This window comes from Melopsittacus undulatus, chromosome 4 (genome assembly GCF_012275295.1).
Source record: "Melopsittacus undulatus isolate bMelUnd1 chromosome 4, bMelUnd1.mat.Z, whole genome shotgun sequence".
NCBI classification, from domain to species: Eukaryota; Metazoa; Chordata; class Aves; order Psittaciformes; family Psittaculidae; genus Melopsittacus; species Melopsittacus undulatus.
Genome location: NC_047530.1, coordinates 95,789,313 through 95,816,285, shown reverse-complemented (window position 1 = coordinate 95,816,285; position 26,973 = coordinate 95,789,313). Strand labels below are relative to the sequence as shown.

Sequence of the window (26,973 nt, the reverse complement as noted above, 5' to 3'; positions counted from 1 at the left end):
CCATTTAGAACTGACCCAAGTAATTTTAAAGAGATTTAGAATGAACCTTTCATTCAATTACTCTTCTTCTCACTTTCCCCTGTGTAAATCCTAATTTCATATGTCAATGGGAAGAGACATAGGGCATATGAATACCTTATGAATACACTGAGAGAAAAAATAAAAACGTTCAGGTGCTTATTTCAAGGAGAATTAAACAATTTGAGCCAACCTATAGTGTTGACTTAAGTTATTTCCAAACAAATAAGATTACACATTTTTATTTAATCTGATGTTTTGGGGAGGGGGAGGTTAAATTTTTTTTTCTGGTATCTGAAGTGAAAGGCCCAATACTCGTCAAGGTCTGACGATTTTATCACATCATTTTAGATTAGCTGGAGAAACAAAGGAGCTGAGAGAATAACAGCAACAGCATAATGTGCGTGATCTCAAGGTCCTTGCATTAACTGTTACTAGAAATAAATATCTGTTAGATCCAGATGCTTCTCATATTAACTAGTAATAACAGGTTCATTTCTTACAACAGAAAAAGCAGTACTCTGGAGAGGTTTCCATATTTTTCCACACAATGTAAAAGAAAACAAGACAATTGTGAAAAAAAAAAATTTACTGACAAAGCACAGAAACGCAGTTAGTGTGTCAATCACATAGCATTGCCCTGGGTTAAAACACACAGTGTAATAAGAAACATAAAATGCTAAATGAATATTACATGTTTTAAAATTATGAGAGAAAGCAAGCATAGTCTTGAGGTATTGTGGAGTCTCCTACATTGGAGATATTCAAGGCCTGCCTGGACAAGTTCCTGCGTGATGTACTCTAGGTTACCCTGCTCTTGCAGGGGGGTTGGACTAGATGATCTTTTGAGGTCCCTTCCAACCCTTGGGATTCTGTGATTCTGTGATACATACAAGGGTTTCTGCAAGGTACAGGTATGTTTACTTCCTGTGTGTATTTTAGGGAGCACCCTCTCACTTACCTTCCAAATGAGAAGAGGTCATAGACCTCCTCAGATCAAACTACTAGCTCGTTTTGAATAGGTATACACTTCACATACATTTACAAAGTTTGCAGTGCAGTTAGTCGTTTTCTACCTGTAGAGTTCCCAAGTTCATTATAAAAACAAAGTTGAGGTTCTCCTGAGGTCTGTTTTAAAAGTGAATAATCATAATAAATGCTTGAGCCATTTGCATAACTGATACATGCTTCTGCAGGCACAAAAGGAGGGGAAATAAAAAAGGGATTTTCCTTTTTTCCCCTCTAACAGAGTGGAAAGGAAGCCAAGCATCTTTTCCCATGCTAAACATCCACGTTCACATTACGATGAGTAACAGCAGAAGCAGAGTAGCATTCAGTAGCATTAGCAATAAGCCTCAGAATCAGAGAACCATTTGCCTTTGACTTAATTAGTTTCTTTGTAAGAATTGAATTGTATTTTTCTCACAGAAGAATGTCTTTTGGAATCTTATTGCAGTCTGGTATTAATATTCAAACCCGACAACCCCTCTTGGGCACAGCAGAATGACTGCATTTATTTTGCCACAAGAAAACACAATGCAACCCCCAAGTGTATATTTTCAGTGAGAGAGGAAGAGGATGGCTAGCTGTTTACAAATAAGCCAGAGAACAGTATTGTAATATTATATTCTATAATAACATTAATGGTTAAGGCAAAAAAATAAGGAAACATACTAAGGTACAAACTGTGGTGAAATGATCTGCCCTTTTGTTTTGCATCTTTACCCATCTGAACAGCAACATTTCACCTACAGAGTAAGAGCTATGTGTTCAGGTGCATTCATGAATCATCCAAATCGGTTAAGCTTGTGGCAGTGCTTCCCAGCCTATGTACTGTGAGGCTATGGTATGTGATGCACAGTGACCCAAAGACTGCATGAGAACCCACAAGTTCAAAGCAGTTGTATTTCTTCAACATTAACTGTCACACAATGCCACTGTCTCCTCCTTGAAATGGGATTTCACATACTTGGTCTATTCTTCACACAACAGGCCTTGCTGCTACTTAACAGCTCATAAAAAAGCAATTCAAGTAGGGTTTTCCCCATACTGAACATAGTCATGAAACTGTCATCTGCACACTCTTTGCCAACCCCTCTGTAGCTTCTTCCACAATATAACACTGGTTTATTGCACCTTTCTGCAAGTTATTTTCTGGCTCTTACAGAAAGGAAACATGAGACAGTGGAGCACAGAAATTCCGCATAGCATGTTAAACCACCAAATTGTCCTCATGACCTCTCATCAAATATATCTACCACTTGGCTTTAATACATGGTCTTTCACAGAAAAATGTATACAGAACAGGACCCAAGATTAAAACTGGTCACTGTTTACCAATTTCTCCAGAAATCAAGTCTCTAAAAGTGTCTTTCCCCAGAAATCAGCACATTCAAAGCCTCACTGTACACACATCACTGCTTATTGGTGACTGTTCACCTGCTCTTCTGAAGAGACTAAAAGATGTCAAACGTAACTATTACTCTTTCTCAAACATAACTAATACTCATTTGAAAGAGGAATTTGATACAGGGTATCAGGGCAAAGTCTGCTAAAAGGAAGAATCCATGTGTTCATCTGTAAGAATGCATAAGCAAGTAGCAGCTTTGGGCCCCTGTTATAGACAAGATCAAAAAACATTCTCTTTCAGCTAATCAAACACAAAATCTAGAAGAAAAAGGAACAATCCTGGCTCACAGAACAAAGTTGTTATAACAAAACACTACCATCAACAAATAATTCAAGGTGGTTTGGACCAAATTTTCAGAACGTATGACATCAATCCAGGAAAAATCTGTCATTTAATGGTTGGCTGCCCACAGCATGAACAAGTGAATTGTACCAATGCTTCAGTGCATTTGCAAAGTACTTACACTGTAACAACCTCCTGGAACATTTCTATTTGAGAACATGAAGTACAGGTTTAATACAAGACTGACAAAAACACAGAAATTCAGGTTCCTGTGACATTAGGCAGACTAACTGGCAGGCCTCCAGGGAATGGGCCAGCTCTTGAAGTCCATAAACACCCAAGCCTTCAGCTGTCATTTCAAGATTTGGTTGGGAGGAAAAGAGTAACAACCCTAAGGAATTATATTACAACTGTCAAGATGCAGATGCTAGACAGACCCATAGACATTATCAACTTTTCCAGTACCACCTCCTGAAATAAAATACCATAACTCAGAACAGCTATGCTCAATATATGAGGATGAAAAAATGCCACTTTTGTCACTATGAAACCTAATTTGTACCCAGACTCAGACACTTTTATAGATAGGATAATAGAAGGGAGTCTCAGTGCTTCAGTCATCAAACTGCTCTGCTTCTTATGTGTTCACCTAAATTCATTTATCAAATACAAGTTGACATATCAGTTTGATATAATTGTATGAAATCTGATTCACGTATCAAATACAAGAGACAAATACTCTGAGATTAAGACTGCTGAAATGATAAACCTGGAAGTCATTTAAGGACTGCCTCTCTATGAAACACAGGTATAACAGAAACCACTCAATGAATATGTTTCTACTATCATAGTTTTAATTTGAACTGAATCTTGAACTAAATTCAGAAATTCAACAGCTAGAAGACAAACTATATATTCAGTAGAGTTACAGTACTCAGTCTTCAAAAATTTAAAAATACTGTGCGAATTTCCAAATAAAGATATTAAATGTTTCAAAAAAAAAAAAAAAAAAGAAAAATTTAAAAAGGCATTATTTAAAAGGGAGCTACCTTATTCTAGACCTTTTTGTGCTCAAAATGTTAATGACAATTAAAAATTAACAACTTTGTGCCTTCAAAGAGTAGCCATTGTACTTTGTCATTATCCATCAAAATTCCTTTTACTTTTTTACTTTCAGAATGACTGATAAAATGTCATACAAAAGAAAATTCAGCATCTCACATTCCACAGTTTTCAGGATGCATAGAATCAAGGCACTTATTTTCTATTTCTCCAAGAAGGACAGTATTTTACAAAATCTTTGGGTCATACTATATGTGATCTGACCCCTTCACTATGGCAGGATGTATTTAGTATTTGTAACAACTGAAAAAAAAAACATGACAGCTTTCAAGAAGTTAAATGATAACATTCACAGCCTTGTTTTCTAGCAGGAGGTAGCCATTTTGAAAGAAGCAGCTTTAGGAATGTTGGAATCATTGGGGATGGAAGTGACTCAGGAGGTCTCTAATCCAACCTCAGGCTCAAAGCAGGATCAAAACTCAATCCCCATCATAAAAGAGATTTTTTTAATTTTTTTTTTAATAAGCAAACAGTTTAACCTACTTGAGTACTATAAATGGTATAATATATATTTGGTAAAATCAATGATTATTTCAAAGCATTGCTACAAAGCAAAATTCAGGTTTTAATTTTTAGCTGTGAATGCCCAGATCAAGACATTTTAGAATTGCTTTTAGGTTTATCTCTAGTTCTGAATTCCCAGAGGGTTTAGTATTTACCTTGTAAATGTTTTTCATTCTCACATTGCTGGTATCTGTTGTTATTCTTTTTATATGGATATTACAAATACTATTTACTTGAAAGATTTGTGTGTATTTGTAGGCACACACACACAAAGTAAAAGCATCAAAATTATAAATAAAAAATAAATAAACAATAGAACTTTAGGAAGATGCAGAGGTGTTTCATGTTGTAGTTGAAATGTATAAATGTAACTTTGCTAGATTTATTCAGACTATATATTACATTAAAGTCTCAGCGTCAAATGTTTCCTATTGAATAGTTGTCACTGAATATCTACAGCCAGCCAAAAGGAGTCTTTATGATACACGGGTAACCAATGTACAGGGGGGTAATACAGAGAAATTGTACAAGGGAGTTAAAGGAATTCCTTTGCTTAAACAAAAGTCTTGTCTGTCCTAAGTACCTGCCATTGCCATCTTGCCAAGGCATTGATTACTGCTGGAGGGGAAGAAACAGATGCTAATTCTACTGACAAAAGCAGATGAAAGGTCCTGCTGATAGGCGGCAGGAGAGGCAGACTGGGTGACCAAGCCTTAAGACCATGACAAAAGCACAGGTGTTGGGTCCTACTGATAAGCGGCAGGAGAAGCAGACTGGGCGCCGACTAACCCTAAATCCATGTCTGAAGATTAAAAGGTGTAAAGGTTAAGAAGAGGAAGACTCATTTACTTCATCTTGAAGACCCCTGCCCACAGGAGGAAGACTCATTTACTTCATCCTGAGACCCCTGCCCATGATCAGAAGGGGCACTGCGCAAGTGCAAAGGACCTTCTGGCTCATTATAATACGAAGCGGGGATAGATAATACATATGTATAGGCGGATTGAGCAACCTCATGTCTATGTATACCTTAAGAGAATAAATGTAAAGGGACAACAACCCTGAGGGGTGCATGCTTTGCAGGAGCTATCCCCATGCACCTCAGCGCTGAATAAAAGCATACCTACTTTACAACTTTAACTAGTTGTGGAGTCTATCCGCGTATCAATTTGGCGAGCCAGGCAGGAGGCCTCTGTCCGGCTGCAGGATCGGCCAAGGGGTGGACATCCTCGGCGCCACAGGCTGTTTGCCTGGAGGACCTCCACTTCTCGTCTGCTCACTGCGGGGACAGACAACAACCTGTGCCGGCTGCGGAGAAACGGTATGCTTGGGGTTTTGGTAATTTGGGTTTTGGTAATTTAGGTTTTGGTAATTTAGGTGGCCTGTAAGGCGTACGCGTGGCCCGGGGCTGCTGGTAAGGCGCGCAGAGACGTCTGGCGCACAGCGAAGTTCCCCTTGGTTGGTATGGCTTGCAAGCGGGGGGCTCGCCGACCGATAGAGCGGCTGCTAGCGATCCTGGGAGCGGATCGGGTGAGCCCGGGTTTTCGCTGTATCCCAAGTTTTGGGAGCCAGGACGGACCTGCTAGGGGGGCAGGTGAAGGGTAAGCGAACCCACCAGGTTTCTGCTGTATCTCAAATTCTGAGAACCGTGAGGAGGGTAAGCGGAACCATAGTATGAGTGGGGGATCCCATGTGTAACTTTGTGTTTCTGTGTGACTGAGACGTAGCATAGCTACGAAGCGAGTGTGGAGTCCCAATCCGCGGTTCCGTGTCTCCGCGAGGAGAGCGGCCGGAGACGGACGAAGTGTCTATGTTTTGTGGTCCTGTCTCTGTCCTGTGTATAAGATTAAAAGAAAAGAAAAAAAAAAGAAGAAAAAACACAAACTGGAAAAAAAAATTGTAAAAATGTCAAAAAAAAATTAAGAGGCATGATTGCAAAGGAAATTTTGCTGTAACTGAAACTATGATCTAACAACAGGGGAGCTGATCTGCAGAACTCAGAGATATTGTACTGATCCCCTTAATATCGTAAAACTTATGTGTAGGTGCTCTCATATTTTCATAAGTGCATTTGCAGAGCACTGAGAAAGAAGCTATAGAGATTTGTAAAAGATTGGCTGAAATGGGAGCCGGTCAAAACAAGGAAATTCTGAAGAAAAGCCCATTGGGTTACATTTTGGCACATTGGAAAAAACTGACAGGATCTTCTGGGGCCTCTGTAAACAAGAAAACGTTGGTAAAATATTGTAACCAATGCTGACCTTCATATACTTTGGAAGATCAAGGAAAATGGCCCAAAAATGGAACTTTGAATTATGATACATTGTTATAATTAATGTTGTTTTGAGGTGACAAGGAAAATGGAATGAAGTAATGTATGCAGATGTGACAGAGTGCAAAATTAGACCTCTTCCTGATCCCTTAATTTTGGCTTTGGAAAAGGACAAGAAAAACTAAAAGCTAAAGAGATGTTGTTCAGATTGTGATACTAAAACTGGAAAGCAAAAAATTTATCCCCTCGTTGGGAGGGACCATTTTTTGTTCTTTTAACTACAGAAACGGCAATAAGAACTGCTGAAAAAGGGTGGACACACGCGTCATGAGTAAAAGGACCCATAAAAGAATGGAAAGTTGTGATTGAACCCGGAGACACCAAGTTGACCCTCAAGAGGACTTGGATAAGTAACTGAGGGAATTCATATTGACTCCTGTAAATTTGATATGGGAAATGCAGATATATATAGTTGAAATTATTTTAAGAAACCATAGGATAAGGGCCAGTACCAGTCCATGTCCCATATGCAAACACTGTAATTTGTATATTAGATGTAAGTGTCCCAATTGTTTGGAGTATATTATTACTCGTAGGGGAGACCAGGAACAATTTTTTGAGAAATCAATTACAGTTCTTTTGCATTCGGTGTGAAATTACCACCTCGTTGGAACAGCTGTTGTGGGTCAAATACTACTGCCATAGGAGCCGACGGGGAATATACCTTTAACCTACCAGAGAGGGCAAGACCGGAGGGAGTCGGTGCTGCAGCTGAAAAGGTCTGCCGAGGGCTGCAACCCCTGGGGCTGTGACCGCTGAGCACTATGATCCTGACTGGACCTCTTTTGGTGTCGGTTCTGATAGGAACCATATGGGAAAATGCCGTGGCTTCTAAAATCATTCACAACAACTGTAGTGAATGCATTACCACAACTAGACAAGGGAGAGTAACCTCTCAAATGCTGATCTACCACACCTTTTATGAATGCAAAGGAACAAAGACAGGCAGTTGCATATATAATCAAACTCAGTGAGGACAAATTCAGAAGAAGGAAGATTAATTGGAATAAGTTATAATGAAGTTATAACCAATTTGAGTACCTCACTGTCAATAATTTTTGAGGCATGTGATATTATAGATGATAATTTAGATACTAATTGTGGAAGTTTAGAGTGGAGGTGGTACTATAGTAGCCAACCAAAATATATTTGCCCAGGTGGATACCAATGTCACATAAATCCTGATGATGTACCTAGTCAAACGGCTAGATATCAGTCATCACACCTCTGTGGAAGAAAAGGATGGTCTTGTGTATGCTGGAATACTGCAGGCTGGAGATATGACTATCAATGTAAGACTCTATGAAATTTAATAGCAGGAATAGCTGTACAACCCGTGCCTGCAAGCCAGTAAATTTAACTGAAATTTAACTGAAAAATTGGAAACAGAAAAAAAAAAAAGTAACTAAAATTGGGCTTAAACTGGAGAAGACCCAAATGTGATTATTAGTATTAAGATCAAAGAAAAATATAAAGAGTCAATACAACATCATGTATTATCATGAAATGGAAACTGGAGTCCAATATGAAATTCCCACAGTTGCTAAAAAATCTCTTTGTAAAGCATTGAATGTAACTGTTGTGTTTTTGGGGGAACTAACCGGGGAGAGAGATGGCCCTGGGAGGCAATGGAGAGTAATATAAGTGACCCTGCAGTCTGGAAAAATCTAAAAGGGAACAAATGGACCAAGCCAACAATGGCAGATTGACTTTACAGAACTGCCAAGGAAGGGGGGTATAGGCATTTGTTACTAAATTGAATAATAATCAAATGGTTTGCTGTCTTGGATTTAAAGGACTCTTTCTTTGCTTAATATTGGCCAAAGAAAACCAGAATTTATTGGCCTTTGAATAAGGAAAATCCTGGCACTGTAAGGAAAACTCAACTAATTTGGACAGTATTACCTGAAGGGTTTAAAACCAGTCCGACGAGTTTTGAAATCAGTTAACACTGGAACTAGAAACATGGAATCCACCACTCAGAGGGACTCTCTTACAATATGTGAATGACCTATTAATTGCTACAGGAACAAAGGAAGAATATGTCTCGTTAATGGTGGGATTGTTGAATTTTCTGGGACTGAATGATTATCAGGTATCCAGACAAAAGGCCAAACTAATTCAAACCTGAGTTTCCTACCTAGGATATGAAACAACAGGAGAACATAGAAGTTGGAACTGCTAGAAAAGAAGCCATTTATCAAACACCACGACCATCAGCCATCAAGGAGTACGTACATGGGAATGACTGGATGATGCAGACATGGATACATGATTATGGTGTTCTGGTAAGACCACTATATGAACTGTTAAAAGAAACCTCTCTCTTTGGAATAGACTGATTCTGTAGAGGAGGGCTTTAAAACAGAGCTAATGAGAACTGCAGCTCTGTGACTTCCGGATGTGACTAAATCATTTTGGCTATATTCCTATGAAGAGGGAATAGCTTTGGTCCTTGCTCAGAAACTAGGACCCTATAAGAAGACAGTGGTGCATTTTTCAAAACAGCTGGATGAAGCAAGCAAAGGATAGCCCAGATGCCCAAGGGCTGTGGCTGCAGTTGTCATGAACATTGAAGAGGCTTGCAAATTTACCTTGGGACAAAAGATTACTGTACTAGTGTCTCATGTTGTATTAGCAGTTCTGGAACAGAAAGAAGCCCACTGGTTATCTCCTTCATGGTTTGTTTTTTTTTTGGTTTTTAAATTTAAGCTGGTGACTCTGATCAGGAAACTGGAAATAATTTGGCCAATATTGAAGCCAAACAAGAAGCTGAATCCCTGATGGCAAACTAACAATTGAGAAATCTAAACCTAGATATTCAAAGGAGGATAGAAAATTGATTGAAGATCTCAAAGGACAGGAAAAAAGGGGGTTGGGTTCAGATACATGATGGGCGAATTTTAATTCCCTGTAATCAATTCTGGAAGATACTTCAGGAGGGCAAATAAATTTTCCTGAGTTACCGAGAACAGGTTACCAATATTTGTTGGTGTTAACGGATACTTTTTCAGGGTGGTCAGAAGCATTCCCTTGTAGAATAAATAATGTAAGACAAGTAATTGGAACATCGTTGTATGATCTACCTTGTTTTGGAGTACCAGAGGCAATTTCTTCCGACCGAGGCTCACACTTTAGAGCAAAATAGTTACAAGAAACTAGCAAAAATTAGAAGCTGATTGGCAACTACATGTACCATACAGGCCCCAGGTCAGTGGGCAAGTAGAAAAGATGGTTCATCTGATCAAAACATCAGACTGGTAAAATATGTCAGGAAATAAATTAATATTGGTACCAAGCCTTACCACTGGCTCTATTAAGGCTTTGAACTAAACCTCGGTCGAAAGAAAAGGCTAGACCATGTAAAATTTTATATGGAAGACCATATGGGGTCCAACAGGGAGTGCCTCTCCAAGTGGGAGAAGAAAACCATGTGGCTGGAACTCGAAGCAGAGGACTGGAGAGTCCAGTACATAATATACAACCTGGAGATTATGTACACATAAAATCTTTCAGACCACAGAGGAAGAAGATCTCGAACCAAGGTGGAAGGGGCCGTTCCAAGTATTACTCACAACTTGCACTACTATCAAAATTAGAGAACAAAGCATCTGGATTCAAAAAAAGGCTCCAAAAGCTCCCTGGAAAATCACATAGAGCGGTAATAACAGACAAATTTGTTAACACAATGTTGCAATTGTATTCAGAATATAAATCCAGGTATCATTTACTACCTGAATGAGATAAGGGCAGTACAAGTGCTGCACATACTACATGAAGCTTGGCCTAATTAGGTGTATACCCGGCTGCTAGTGTCCGTTTGGTGTACACCCACAAGAGGCAACGGGCATCCTGTGGTTTACAGTCACAGGGGACAGTGAGCATCTTGTGGTTTGGGTCCGCAAGACACAGTGGATGTCTTGTACAAAAGGTTTTACGCACGAGAGGCAGCGGGCGTCCTGTGGTTTACAGACACAGGGGGCAGTGGGCATCTTGTGGTTTGGGTAAAGGTGTAAAACAAGAGGCAGCGGGCGTCCTATGGTTTACAATCACAGGAGGCAGTGGGCATCTTGTGGTTAGGGTCCTGCAAGAAACAGTGGGTGTCCTGTAGAAAAGTTTTGGTTTTTAGGCAGCAGGCATCTGGTGGTTTGAGTCCTGCAAGATACAGTGGGTGTCTTGTAGAAAAGGTTTTGAGGATTTCAAAGGTAGGTGCTGCATGAACGTAATCTGACCATTCTGAATCAATCCATGCTAAACTGGGAAAACTGCAGGAGAGTATGCAAAAGCTTAAAATTGTTGGAAGTGGATTGGATGAGGAGTTACTGGATGGTTCAGAGATATACTTAACCAAGGCCTTCTCCAGGTATAATTTTAACATGGATAGGTCTGTCATAAATAATAGAGTATGATACACGGGTAACCAATGTACAGGGGGGTAATACAGAAAAATTGTACAAGGGAGTTAAAGGAATTCCTTTGCTTAAACAAAAGTGTTGTCTGTCTTAAGTACCTGCCATTGCCATCTTGCCAAGGCATTGATTACTGCTGGAGGGGGAGAAACAGATGCTAATTCTACTGACAAAAGCAGATGAAAGGTCCTGCTGATAGGCGGCAGGAGAGGCAGACTGGGTGACCAAGCCTTAAGACCATGACAAAAGCACAGGTGTTGGGTCCTACTGATAAGCGGCAGGAGAAGCAGACTGGGCGCCGACTAACCCTAAGTCCATGTCTGAAGATTAAAAGGTGTAAAGGTTAAGAAGAGGAAGACTCATTTACTTCATCTTGAAGACCCCTACCCACAGGAGGAAGACTCATTTACTTCATCCTGAGACCCCTGCCCATGATCAGAAGGGGCACTGCGCAAGTGCAAAAGACCTTCTGGCTCATTATAATACGAAGCGGGGATAGATAATACATATGTATAGGCGGATTGAGCAACCTCATGTCTATGTATACCTTAAGAGAATAAGTGTAAAGGGACAACAACCCTGAGGTGTGCATGCTTTGCAGGAGCTATCCCCATGCACCTCAGCGCTGAATAAAAGCATACCTACTTTACAACTTTAACTAGTTGTGGAGTCTATCCGCGCATCAATTTGGCGAGCCAGGCAGGAGGCCTCTGTCCGGCTGCAGGATCGGCCAAGGGGTGGACATCCTCGGCGCCACAGGCTGTTTGCCTGGAGGACCTCCACTTCTCGTCTGCTCACTGCGGGGACAGACAACAACCTGTGCCGGCTGCGGAGAAACGGTATGCTTGGGGTTTTGGTAATTTGGGTTTTGGTAATTTAGGTTTTGGTAATTTAGGTGGCCTGTAAGGCGTACGCGTGGCCCGGGGCTGCTGGTAAGGCGCGCAGAGACGTCTGGCGCACAGCGAAGTTCCCCTTGGTTGGTATGGCTTGCAAGCGGGGGGCTCGCCGACCGATAGAGCGGCTGCTAGCGATCCTGGGAGCGGATCGGGTGAGCCCGGGTTTTCGCTGTATCCCAAGTTTTGGGAGCCAGGACGGACCTGCTAGGGGGGCAGGTGAAGGGTAAGCGAACCCACCAGGTTTCTGCTGTATCTCAAATTCTGAGAACCGTGAGGAGGGTAAGCGGAACCATAGTGTGAGTGGGGGATCCCATGTGTAACTTTGTGTTTCTGTGTGACTGAGACGTAGCATAGCTACGAAGCGAGTGTGGAGTCCCAATCCGCGGTTCCGTGTCTCCGCGAGGAGAGCGGCCGGAGACGGACGAAGTGTCTATGTTTTGTGGTCCTGTCTCTGTCCTGTGTATAAGATTAAAAGAAAAGAAAAAAAAGAAGAAAAAACACAAACTGGAAAAAAAATTGTAAAAATGTCAAAAAAAAAATTAAGAGGCATGATTGCAAAGGAAATTTTGCTGTAACTGAAACTATGATCTAACAACAGGGGAGCTGATCTGCAGAACTCAGAGATATTGTACTGATCCCCTTAATATCGTAAAACTTATGTGTAGGTGCTCTCATATTTTCATAAGTGCATTTGCAGAGCACTGAGAAGCTATAGAGATCTGTAAAAGATTGGCTGAAATGGGAGCCGGTCAAAACAAGGAAATTCTGAGGAAAAGCCCATTGGGTTACATTTTGGCACATTGGAAAGAACTGAGAGGGTCTTCTGGGGCCTCTGTAAACAAGAAAAAGTTGGTAAAATATTGTAACCAATGCTGACCTTCATATACTTTGGAAGATCAAGGAAAATGGCCCAAAAATGGAACTTTGAATTATGATACATTGTTATAATTAATGTTGTTTTGAGGTGACAAGGAAAATGGAATGAAGTAATGTATGCAGATGTGACAGAGTGCAAAATTAATATACCTCTTCCTGATCCCTTAATTTTGGCTTTGGAAAAGGACAGGAAAAACTAAAAGCTAAAGAGATGTTGTTCAGATTGTGATACTGGGGAAAGATGTTTAAAGTTAAGGAGGGAGCTCGAGCAGCTCCTGTGTTTGAGTATGGGATGGGTGCCGGGACTGACAAACAAGTGGAAACAGACATGTTGATAAATGCGGACTGGGAGTAAAGGAGGAAACATGGAAAGTGGATAAAAAGAAAGCGGTTGCTTTGAAACTGGTGGAGAAGGAATGTTGAGCAGAGGTGGGGGAGCAGGCTCTTCTGTGGAACCAGATCGGTGTGTGCTATGGGGAGTCTGGACCCTGGAAGTGAGACTGCCCTGGAGGGGAGTGCCATGGGGTGGCTGCGGTGAATGAATTAGAACTAGAATGACATAAAAGCTGGAAAGAAGAGAGTTTATCCCCTCGTTGGGAGGGACCATTTCTTGTTCTTTTAACTACAGAAACGGCAATAAGAACTGCTGAAAAAGGGTGGACACACGCGTCTCGAGTAAAAGGACCCATAAAAGGAAAGTTGTGACTGAACCCGGAGACACAAAGCTGACCCTCAAGAGGACTTGGATAAGTAACTGAGAGAATTCATATTGACTCCTGTAAATTTGATATGGGAAATGCAGATATAGTTGAAATTATTTTAAGAGCCAAGTGTCCCAGTTGTTTGAGACCACGAATAGTTTTTGAGAAATCAATTACAGTTCTTTTTGCATTCGGTGTGAAATTACCACCTCGTTGGAATAGTTGTTGTGGGGTATACCTTTAACCTACCAGAGAGGGCAAGACCGGAGGGAGTCGGTGCTGCAGCTGAAAAGGTCTGCCAAGGGCTGCAACCCCTGGGGCTGTGACCGCTGAGCACTATGATCCTGACTGGACCTCTTTTGGTGTCGGTTCTGATAGGAACCATATGGGAAAATGCCGTGGCTTTTAAAAACATTCACAACAACTGTAGTTGAATGCATTACCACAACTAGAAGAAGGAGGATAACCTCTAAAACCTTGGTCTATCACACTGTTTATTGAATGCAAAGGAACAAAGATAGGCAGTTGCATATATAATCAAACTCAGTGAGAACAAATTCAGAAGAAAGAAGGTTAATTGGAATAAGTTATAATGAAGTTATAGCCAATTTGAGTACCTCACTGTCAATAATTTTTGATGCATGTGATATTATAGATGATAATTTAGATACTAATTGTGGAAGTTTAGAGTGGAGGTGGTACTATAGTAGCCAACCAAAATATATTTGCCCAGGTGGATACCAATGTCACATAAATCCTGATGATGTACCTAGTCAAACGGCTAGATATCAGTCATCACACCTCTGTGGAAGAAAAGGATGGTCTTGTGTATGCTGGAATACTGCAGGCTGGAGATATGACTATCAATGTAAGACTCTATGAAATTTAATAGCAGGAATAGCTGTACAACCCGTGCCTGCAAGCCAGTAAATTTAACTGAAATTTAACTGAAAAATTGGAAACAGAAAAAAAAAAAAGTAACTAAAATTGGACTTAAACTGGAGAAGACCCAAATGTGATTATTAGTATTAGGATCAAAGAAAAATATAAAGAGTCAATACAACATCATATATTATCATGAAATGGAAACTGGAGTCCAATATGAAATTCCCACAGTTGCTAAAAAAATCTCTTTGTAAAACATTGAATGTAACTGTTGTGTTTTTGGGGGAACTAACCGGGGAGAGAGATGGCCCTGGGAGGCAATGGAGAGTAATATAAGTGACCCTGCAGTCTGGAAAAATCTAAAAGGGAACAAATGGACCAGGCCAACAATGGCAGATTGACTTTACAGAACTGCCAAGGAAGGGGGGTATAGGCATTTGTTACTAAATTGAATAATAATCAAATGGTTTGCTGTCTTGGATTTAAAGGACTCTTTCTTTGCTTAATATTGGCCAAAGAAAACCAGAATTTATTGGCTTTTGAATAAGGAAAATCCTGGCACTGTAAGGAAAACTCAACTAATTTGGACAGTATTACCTGAAGGGTTTAAAACCAGTCCGACGAGTTTTGAAATCAGTTAACACTGGAACTAGAAACATGGAATCCACCACTCAGAGGGACTCTCTTACAATATGTGAATGACCTATTAATTGCTACAGGAACAAAGGAAGAATATGTCTCGTTAATGGTGGGATTGTTGAATTTTCTGGGACTGAATGATTATCAGGTATCCAGACAAAAGGCCAAACTAATTCAAACCTGAGTTTCCTACCTAGGATATGAAACAACAGGAGAACATAGAAGTTGGAACTGCTAGAAAAGAAGCCATTTATCAAACACCACGACCATCAGCCATCAAGGAGTACGTACATGGGAATGACTGGATGATGCAGACATGGATACATGATTATGGTGTTCTGGTAAGACCACTATATGAACTGTTAAAAGAAACCTCTCTCTTTGGAATAGACTGATTCTGTAGAGGAGGGCTTTAAAACAGAGCTAATGAGAACTGCAGCTCTGTGACTTCCGGATGTGACTAAATCATTTTGGCTATATTCCTATGAAGAGGGAATAGCTTTGGTCCTTGCTCAGAAACTAGGACCCTATAAGAAGACAGTGGTGCATTTTTCAAAACAGCTGGATGAAGCAAGCAAAGGATAGCCCAGATGCCCAAGGGCTGTGGCTGCAGTTGTCATGAACATTGAAGAGGCTTGCAAATTTACCTTGGGACAAAAGATTACTGTACTAGTGTCTCATGTTGTATTAGCAGTTCTGGAACAGAAAGAAGCCCACTGGTTATCTCCTTCATGGTTTTTTTTTTTTTTGGTTTTTAAATTTAAGCTGGTGACTCTGATCAGGAAACTGGAAATAATTTGGCCAATATTGAAGCCAAACAAGAAGCTGAATCCCTGATGGCAAACTAACAATTGAGAAATCTAAACCTAGATATTCAAAGGAGGATAGAAAATTGATTGAAGATCTCAAAGGACAGGAAAAAAGGGGGTTGGGTTCAGATACATGATGGGCGAATTTTAATTCCCTGTAATCAATTCTGGAAGATACTTCAGGAGGGCAAATAAATTTTCCTGAGTTACCGAGAACAGGTTACCAATATTTGTTGGTGTTAACGGATACTTTTTCAGGGTGGTCAGAAGCATTCCCTTGTAGAATAAATAATGTAAGACAAGTAATTGGAACATCGTTGTATGATCTACCTTGTTTTGGAGTACCAGAGGCAATTTCTTCCGACCGAGGCTCACACTTTAGAGCAAAATAGTTACAAGAAACTAGCAAAAATTAGAAGCTGATTGGCAACTACATGTACCATACAGGCCCCAGGTCAGTGGGCAAGTAGAAAAGATGGTTCATCTGATCAAAACATCAGACTGGTAAAATATGTCAGGAAATAAATTAATATTGGTACCAAGCCTTACCACTGGCTCTATTAAGGCTTTGAACTAAACCTCGGTCGAAAGAAAAGGCTAGACCATGTAAAATTTTATATGGAAGACCATATGGGGTCCAACAGGGAGTGCCTCTCCAAGTGGGAGAAGAAAACCATGTGGCTGGAACTCGAAGCAGAGGACTGGAGAGTCCAGTACATAATATACAACCTGGAGATTATGTATACATAAAATCTTTCAGACCACAGAGGAAGAAGATCTCGAACCAAGGTAGAAGGGGCCGTTCCAAGTATTACTCACAACTTTCACTACTATCAAAATTAGAGAACAAAGCATCTGGATTCAAAAAGGCTCCAAAAGCTCCCTGGAAAATCACATCGAATGGTAATAACAGAAGGGCGGTACAAGTGCTGCACATACTACATGAAGCTTGGCCTAATTAGGTGTATACCCGGCTGCTAGTGTCCGTTTGGTGTACACCCACAAGAGGCAACAGGCATCCTGTGGTTTACAGTCACAGGGGACAGTGAGCATCTTGTGGTTTGGGTCCGCAAGACACAGTGGATGTCTTGTACAAAAGGTTTTACGCACGAGAGGCAGCGGGCGTCCTATGGTTTACAGACACAGGGGGCAGTGGGCATCTTGTGGTTAGGGTCCTGCAAGACATCATGGGTGTCTTGTACAAAAAGGTTTTAGGTATAAAACAAGAGGCAGCGGGCGTCCTATGGTTTACAATCACAGGAGGCAGTGGGCATCTTGTGGTTAGGGTCCTGCAAGACACAGTGGGTGTCCTGTAGAAAGTTTTGGTTTTTAGGCAGCAGGCATCTGGTGGTTAGGGTCCTGCAAGATACAGTGGGTGTCTTGTAGAAAACGTTTTGAAGGTATGTGCTGCATGAACGTAATCTGACCATTCTGAATCAATCCATGCTAAACTGGGAAAACTGCAGGAGAGTATGCAAAAGCTTAAAATTGTTGGAAGTGGATTGGATGAGGAGTTACTGGATGGTTCAGAGATATACTTAACCAAGGCCTTCTCCAGGTATAATTTTAACATGGATAGGTCTGTCATAAATAATAGAGTAAAAGAATTTACTCACTTTATAGAAAAAGGGGGGACTGATACACGGGTAACCAATGTACAGGGGGGTAATACAGAAAAATTGTACAAGGGAGTTAAAGGAATTCCTTTGCTTAAACAAAAGTGTTGTCTGTCTTAAGTACCTGCCATTGCCATCTTGCCAAGGCATTGATTACTGCTGGAGGGGGAGAAACAGATGCTAATTCTACTGACAAAAGCAGATGAAAGGTCCTGCTGATAGGCGGCAGGAGAGGCAGACTGGGTGACCAAGCCTTAAGACCATGACAAAAGCACAGGTGTTGGGTCCTACTGATAAGCGGCAGGAGAAGCAGACTGGGCGCCGACTAACCCTAAGTCCATGTCTGAAGATTAAAAGGTGTAAAGGTTAAGAAGAGGAAGACTCATTTACTTCATCTTGAAGACCCCTACCCACAGGAGGAAGACTCATTTACTTCATCCTGAGACCCCTGCCCATGATCAGAAGGGGCACTGCGCAAGTGCAAAAGACCTTCTGGCTCATTATAATACGAAGCGGGGATAGATAATACATATGTATAGGCGGATTGAGCAACCTCATGTCTATGTATACCTTAAGAGAATAAGTGTAAAGGGACAACAACCCTGAGGTGTGCATGCTTTGCAGGAGCTATCCCCATGCACCTCAGCGCTGAATAAAAGCATACCTACTTTACAACTTTAACTAGTTGTGGAGTCTATCCGCGCATCAAGTAAAAGAATTTACTCACTTTATAGAAAAAGGGGGGACTGATACACGGGTAACCAATGTACAGGGGGGTAATACAGAGAAATTGTACAAGGGAGTTAAAGGAATTCCTTTGCTTAAACAAAAGTCTTGTCTGTCCTAAGTACCTGCCATTGCCATCTTGCCAAGGCATTGATTACTGCTGGAGGGGAAGAAACAGATGCTAATTCTACTGACAAAAGCAGATGAAAGGTCCTGCTGATAGGCGGCAGGAGAGGCAGACTGGGTGACCAAGCCTTAAGACCATGACAAAAGCACAGGTGTTGGGTCCTACTGATAAGCGGCAGGAGAAGCAGACTGGGCGCTGACTAACCCTAAATCCATGTCTGAAGATTAAAAGGTGTAAAGGTTAAGAAGAGGAAGACTCATTTACTTCATCTTGAAGACCCCTGCCCACAGGAGGAAGACTCATTTACTTCATCCTGAGACCCCTGCCCATGATCAGAAGGGGCACTGCGCAAGTGCAAAGGACCTTCTGGCTCATTATAATACGAAGCGGGGATAGATAATACATATGTATAGGCGGATTGAGCAACCTCATGTCTATGTATACCTTAAGAGAATAAATGTAAAGGGACAACAACCCTGAGGGGTGCATGCTTTGCAGGAGCTATCCCCATGCACCTCAGCGCTGAATAAAAGCATACCTACTTTACAACTTTAACTAGTTGTGGAGTCTATCCGCGTATCATTTAAGCATAGCAACTCAAGAGGAATTTAGACCAGATGACTTGGGCTCTTCCATACCCACTGAACTGTGTAATGTTATAAGTATTAAATAGGCAATACTATAGCCTCAGATTTCTATTTAACTAGACTAATTTAAGGCGGGGTGGGGGTGGTGGTATCATGTTAAATTAATTACATTGAGTACACAATTTATTTTCATAATTAAGCAATTTTGAAAATCTAAAGTCTACAACCACATTTTGAAGAAACAAACATTTCGGCAAATCAGAAGACAGCACCACAATTGTGAAGTACCTTGGGTTGACATAAACCAAACTTTTGCTTGGCATTACTTCCAGATTGCTCAATAAGACTGTGACAGAAGACTAAAGACATTTTTAGAATGTTATTCTATCATTTGTTTTAAAAGTTCATGTGTTTACAAGCTATTAGTTTATTTCAACATCCACAGTGTTAAGCTTTCAGCAATACCTGTTATAATTAAGCTTGCACTCAATTTTAAGTATGCCATTTTTATAACTTTTAAAACTTGTTAACATTATGCTGCCTGTTTAGCTCTTGAATTTGGTGAAGGAGCCATCAAAAATATTGGTGCAAGTACTGTATTAATTATTTTACTTATGCTAGATTTTATTTAATGGATAGAATAAGTATTACCGTGAACTTCTTGTTGCAGTTATTTAAAGTTGTCTTCCTTTGACATGAATACTGAGATACTTTGCTTGCAACAAATGGTAGTGCTTCTGATTCAGGTATATTCAAAGGAGGAGAATAGCCTTGTTCCTAACAAGGGAAAAATAAAGGGGGAAATGATGGTGACACACCAAACACCTTCAAAAAATTGCAAAAATACTTTTGACAAGTCCAGAATATGTACCTTTAAAAAGAAGGCAAGAGAATAATACTGTTCCTACTGTCATCCTATGAAAAACATTTAATTTCACATTGGCTGCACAGAAAACACCATTTTTTCTAGTGATTACTGTGATTTTTCATTTTCTGTAGTAAGTTCTTCCAGGGAGTTTTCAATGTATTTGTCATTAAAAAAAAAAAAAAGACAATTAGAAAAAAAGCCTCTCAAAATGGCAAGTATCTCTACATATTATTGCGGCGAGATTGAAAAACTAGAAAGCTTTGAGAGTGGATAAGCTTGAAAGAACAGAGTTTTCCTGGAAACACTAGATTATTAAATATAATATCAAGGGGGGGGACACGACAGAAAAGAGAGAGAGAGGTGCTCATATCTCAAATAATTGACTTTGGAGATCTGCAGCAGGATTCAGTAGTGAAGGAAAAATGTTTGCATTACTTCAAAATTCACTTTTCCTCTCCTCTTCCAGATAAAATAAAAGAAAATATTTTTTTTGTTTGGATTTAATTCATTAAGCTAAATGTTCAATTTTGGGGTGATTATAAAGCTAAAGAAACATTTACGAACAGCCATAGAAGAGTCACCTCGATGCCTTCACCCAACAGCCACCATTCACCCAGTTTTCTCAGGTTTCTCGCTCAGTCCCTTCAGTACACTGTTGATCCAATTCAAATATCATTTTTAGATGTTCACTGAGCAAGGAAAAGGATCCAGGTGCCAAATCTTGCATGTGAGTTTTCCACACCCAGGCTACCTAGATTCGCATTTGCTTTTTGTCTAATCTTGATGCAAAATTGACCAAATTCCCCATATGGTGGGAAGAGAATTATCTCGAAAGGTAAGATACATAGTCATGTCCCCATTGGCACAAGGGCATGAGTCTTCAATATCCTCAACAGCAATTACAAAAAGACAATCAAGCACCAGCTTTTCTTCTGCTTTACATGCCCACTTATTTAATTCCTTTGGTTTCATTAAAAATGCCCAAAACTGAAATACTTTGGAAATGCTGAAAACATTCTCAGTGTTTCTGTGTATTGTTTGCTATTTGTCATTTTGTCTGAAGACATTTGGCAGATCTGTCAAAAGCATATTGCATCACACTATCCAAAAGCCACAGGGAAATGGTTCAACAACAACAAAAATACCACAAAGATACACAAGGGAAATTTTACTCCAAAAATTGAATGTTTCTCTCCTGTATCTAAAGACATGCAGCCATAGAACCTAGCATCTGTGCTAGACAAACTTATAAATATGTGTGTGTGCCTTCACACAGACATACACACACAACCCACATATAATTTCATGCTAAATTGCCTTTGTATTTGATGCAGAATAGTTAAATAACAGTATTCACACACACACACAAAAGCTTTGGCTTGCACAGCTGAAGGAGCAGTGAATTATATGGCAGATTTTATAGCATACACTGAAAGGAAGTAAGCTATTTTATGTATAAGACCACTCTTGGGAATAACCGAAATGGGTTTCAGCCAGGATCAACAGCACAACTCATCTACTTTCGCACACATTCATGAATTATACTTTAAAATTGATTTTAAAATCATATAAACAATGATTGATTACAGCAAGAGCAGGTCCAGAGAAGGGCAACAAAGCTGGTGAAGGGTCTGGAGAATAAGTCTCATGAGGAATGGCTGAGGGAACCAAGATTGTTTAGTCTGGAGAAGAGAAGGCTCAGGGGGAACCTTAATGCTCTTTGCAACTACCTGAAAGAGGGTTGCAATGAGGTCTGTGAGTCAGTCTCTTCTCCTAAGTAACAAGGTATAGGACAAGAGGTAATGGCCTCAAGCTGCACCAAGAGAGGTTTAGACCAGATACTAAGAAACCTTTCTTCACAAAGAGGGTGATTAGGTGTTGGAACAGACTCTCCAGGGAAGTGATAGAGTCACTGCCCCTGGAAGTGTTTAAAAGCCATGTAGATGAAACCATCATTGGTATGGTTTAGTGGTGGTCTTGGCAGTGCTGGGATAATGGTTGGACTTGATGATCTTAAAGGTCTTTTCCAACCTAGTTGATTCTATGATTCTAACACAACACTTGAAATTATAGTGCCAGCTGCAAAGACTCTGAACAAACAGAATGTTACTGAATAGAATATATAATAAGCTATTATCTTCATTAGGACGTAGACACACAAAGAACAAGAGTCACATGTAGTGTTACCTGGCATTGTGCATAAGAGCAAAATTAACACAGAAACTGTGTTTCAAAGGGTGACAAACTGGCACATAAACATCCTGTCTTTGACCTATCAAAGATATTTGAGCATTTCTTAATCAATCATAGTTATGCTTTTAAATAACAAGACATGATTATATATAAAAAAAGCAGAAACTTCAGCAAGAAAACAACAGCAAAATCATCTAGCAAACAATAATTACTATAGTTTGATTTTTAGGGAATATTACAATGCCTGCATGACAACGACAGGCATGACTTTGTATCATCAGCTGAATCAAAGAACAAGTTTGATACTGCTTTTCAGTGGGAAGACCAGATGGGATAAAATCATTTGTACAGATTATGGGACAAACTTAAAATTTCATCCAGTAGCAATTACACTATAGAACAAGCAACTCTGGAAACTCACACTACCTCAAAATAATTTGTAATACTAGGAAGAAACAACTGTGGATATGAAAAAAATGTAAGCATTACAATTCCTTTTTTTTTTTTTTGTAGATAACTCCAGTACATTAAAATGAAATTACAGTACACTGCAGAGAGGCAACCACTGAAAAGTACCCAAATGTGTAGACTATTTAATTCTAGAGCTAGTCAGAATTTGTACCCTAAAACCAGGCTGCAGTTACAATGAATGTCACTGCCACTCCTTCACAGTGTCATTTTCGACATGGCATAAGCAGGAAAATCAGCCTGTACCACTAGCATTAGCTTGTACAGCATAAAGGCTTAGCTGCCTTTATGATCTTGTAGGGTACTACTTTACTCTTTGTCAACCTATTCTTTTAATAAAAAAAATGAATAAATAACATAGGGACATAATAGAGAATATGGAGCAGCAGTAAATAGTGTGCAGATACTAGAGCCTGTGTCAGGCCACATTATTCAACAGCCAGCAGCTTAGTGAAGCCCAGACAGCACTGATCAAATACTAAAGTCTGCAGATATCCAGTATTTTATGAAGATGAGGCAGCCAGTTTATAAGTTTATTTTATTTTCTGGGGAAATTACTGTTATTATGAAGAATTTCTACCATCAGTTAGAGCCTCTCTCACAAGGAAACAGAACAAGACACTCTGGAAGATATTACATATCAGTTGCCTGTCACATGATATGGCAAAGGATCAAAAGATGCACTACTTCCTTTTCCTAATATGAAGGAAAATCCCTTGTTCAAGGAAATAAAAATATTTCCCTTTCTAAAAAAATAACTAACAACTTTTGGTTTTGACTGAGGAAAAGGCAGAAGATACGCAGTCACAACAGAGTTCATAAGGCTGCTGTGCATACCAACCCACTTTTGCTTTCTTTTTATCCCTCTGAAAGCTTCCCCTCTGCCTCTTTCTTTTTATTACCCAGGGAACAGCACTACTTTCTTGCATGTGAGGATGCCTTTGCATACATATTAATGTCCATGTCCTGCTATTGTCCAAAATGCCCATCTGCTTGTGGTGGGAAAGGTGTCTCTGGACAAAGGCATTCTTTTACCAGAGGTCTGAATTTCCCTTTAAAGCAGATGTTTGGCTACCACACTTTCACAGCCTATTATATTAAATGATAGCTATTAACTGTAAAAGTCAACTGCTACTGAATGAATCAATAAGAATTCAGACCATCTTTGATCTGATCACTCAACCTTTTATACTCTATAAATCACTACCATTAGAGCATCTCTCAGATCACTCCAAACTGCAGAAAGATGTAGTTTAGTGACAATTGCAATTAGTAGGTTAGCTAATGGTCTGTGGCTCTGACTTTATTCCCCTTGTTTTGCATGGAGAAGGACATTTCTTTTTAGTACAAATGTCCTGAACGAAGAATGACCTTCCAAACAGGCTACTGTAAGATCTGAAATATGAAATCTTACTGCTATTAATAGGAATTGTATCACTAATATACATGTAGACCAGACTTCACCCAAAATATTAGCCAACTGCAATCCATTCCTTTTACCTCAAAGCCTTCACAATGTAGCTTGAGTTCAAAGCTTGCTAACTCACTTTCATTTTACATTTTACAAGTCTGACATAATGGACCAAATTTGTCTTCAGTGAAGCTCCAATTAAATTACATTATGTATGAGTTCGGTCTAGTACTTAAAAAGAAAATTAACCTTTAATTCAATCCTTCCTCATTTCTCAAGGCATAAAAAAAAAGGAAAAAATCATGGTGGCATCGCAACAATAAAATGCTTTTTAAATTTGCTCAACTTCTAAAATCCTCTCTCTTTCTTCCTTGTTTGCTTTACAAAAATGTTTATTACTTTAGAGCCACTACATAATTAAGACTGGTCTTAACTATAAGCTTTAAAGTTAATTGTACAGCTGTCACTGGCTTGCTTATTGCACTCTACATTTATTAGCATGAAATCTTTATGTTTCAATAAAAACAGAAATGCCTACTTGCAAAGCCAGTCTCAAAGCATAATAATGATCTCCCGACAGTGCTGTTACCTTTTTCAGAAGTTTCTGCTCCAGCAGTATTCAGGAAGGATTTTTATATATAAAAGAAAACTAGAGCAGTGGCCTTCTCATTGATTATTTTTTTCTTTTTTTCTTAAAAGTAAGCTTCAGCATTGTTGGGAGGCATTTTGGAGTCAGACAAAGGCATTTCTTGCTTTGGAAAAAAAAAAAAACTAAATCTATTAAAAGATATTTTCTGAGCTATCTGAACCTGCAGATCTTCATGTACTGCTGAAATTGATAATGTAAATAAAGCATAATTTGGTTTACTTTTAATCATGATGTGAAAATCCACAAAAGTCACAGGATTTTGGTCACGTTTTAGATTTATTTCTTGTTTAGAGAACTTCTTTGCATTCTGAGTAGCCATATTTTTATGACCTTTTTGTCTGTGTAATTACATATTGCAGTAGTTACAATATTTTCAGTTTTTTTGTTTTGCATCGATTTCCTTGGTCTATTCTCCCTCCAACAGATTCACTGAAAATATTATAAATATACTAGAAAAATATTTCATTGGAAGGACTGCGAATATAAACACATATTCTGTCACGGAATTATGTCGAGTCTGAGAGCGACAGCTCCATCTGGTGTATTCACTACTTCCCCCAGCCAAGTGTCATTAAACAGCAATTCTTACATGTAAAATCCTGAAAAATAGTTTCTGGCAATGAAAGCTGACTGAAAAGATAAATCAGGAGCTACAATTTTTCTTGGGGAAGGGTGGTAGTTATGAATCATCCTTAGTAATCTAAGCATCAGTATGAAGAAGCAGCAAACAGTGCAATATTGCTGTTAAATATTAAGGCATCCTATGGCTCACAGGAAAGTATATGCTGCATATCCTGCCATGGTCCCACTGTTTGAGTTTCCCAGCTATCGTTTTGCAGTGGGGTCACGGTTCGCATGGAAACCTTTAGAAATCAGCAGGAATCCCTTACTTTACTTCACAGAGTTTTAGATCAGACCTTTAATTCTCCTGATGTATGAATTAATTTCCTCACCAGCACACATTAAATCAATCACTGTGAGGCTCAAGTGCATGCAGAACAAGAGAACAGGCTCCTCCTGCTGCACTGCAGGGTTATCTCATGGCCTAGCAACACATGCTATCATTGAGCTGTGCACAAGGCACAACACACCCAGTCATCCCTACCACACCCTCATCATTAACAGTCTCTACTGGGGGTACTGAATACCACCATTTCACACTATGCTCCAGTCTGAAAAATTAGCACATTCTTTTATCAGATATAGATCAGAGGAAAACATGTCAACATCCATTGTTTCGAGGTCAAACATCATTTACCAAATAGTCACCTACCTTTTTTTTTTGGAACATGTGACAGTATAGTAACTTAGCATTACAAAACACTGATATAGAAGATATGAAAAGTCTTTTTCATTTATTAAACTTACGTGAATTACTCATAAAAATTTCAGGAAAAAAAAATAAGTTTTTAAAGTCAGAAATGCTGTCACAACATAAGTATACATGTTTTTAGGTTAAAAAATAAATAAATAAATAAATAATCACAGTCATTCATTCTTAATGTCACTGTACTCTGAATTTTGTATTTGTATTTTGAATTTTGCACTGTCACTGTATTTTGAATGTGATTGAAGGAGTTGGCAAATGAAGTTGTTAAGCCACTGTCCATCATATATGAAATATCATGGCAGTCAGGTGATGTACCCTATGACTGGAAAAGGAAATATAACCCCCATTTTCAAGAAGGGGAAAATGGATGACCCAGGGAATTACAGACCAATCAGTCTCACCTCTGTGCCTGGCAAAATCTTGGAACAGATTCTCCTGGAAGGCATGCTAGGGCACATGAAAAACAACAAGGTGCTTGGTGACAGCCAGCATGGCTTCACTAAGGGGAAATCCTGCCTGACCAATTTGGTGGCCTTCTGTGATGGGGCTACGGATCTGATGGATGGGGTAGAGCAGTTGATATCATCTACCTGGACTTGTGCAAAGCATTTAACACTGTTCTGCACGACACCCTTGTCTCTAACTTGGAGAGTCATCAATTTAATAGGTGGACCACTCAGTGGATAAAGAACTGGCTGGATGGTCACACTCAAAGAGTTGTGGTCAATGGCTCAATGTCCAGCGGGAGACCAGTAACAAGTGGTGTCCCTCAGGGATTGGTGTTAGGACTGGTCTTGTTCAACATCTTTGTCGGTGACATGGACAGTGGGATTGAGTGCACCCTCAGCAAGTTTGCTGATGACACCAAGCTGTGTGGTTCCATTGATACACTGGAGGGAAGGAATGCTATCCAGAGGGACCTTGACACACTTGTGAGGTGGGCTGATGTCAACCTCATGAAGTTTAACCATGGCAAGTGTAAGGTCCTACACCTTGGTCGGAGCAATCCCAGGCACAGCTACAGGCTGGGCAGATTACAGATTCAGAGCAGCCCTGTGGAGAAGGACTTGGGGGTGTTGGTCAATGAGAAAATGAACATGAGCTGGCTTCAGTAT

At 39.8% G+C, this 26,973-nt stretch overlaps 1 protein-coding gene across 6 annotated transcripts in view; it reads right to left on the bottom strand.

Moving 5' to 3' along the window:
• The window catches only part of LOC101867685 (DNA nucleotidylexotransferase), a 196,407-nt gene that overhangs the window by 79,172 nt on the left and 90,262 nt on the right, over positions 1–26,973 (bottom strand). For all 6 annotated transcript variants that reach the window (XM_031044639.2, XM_031044641.2, XM_031044640.2 and 3 more), the window contains one exon: positions 19,591–19,716. In XM_031044639.2, the coding sequence (XP_030900499.2) occupies positions 19,591–19,716 (126 nt within the window). The remainder of the gene's footprint in view (positions 1–19,590; positions 19,717–26,973) is intronic.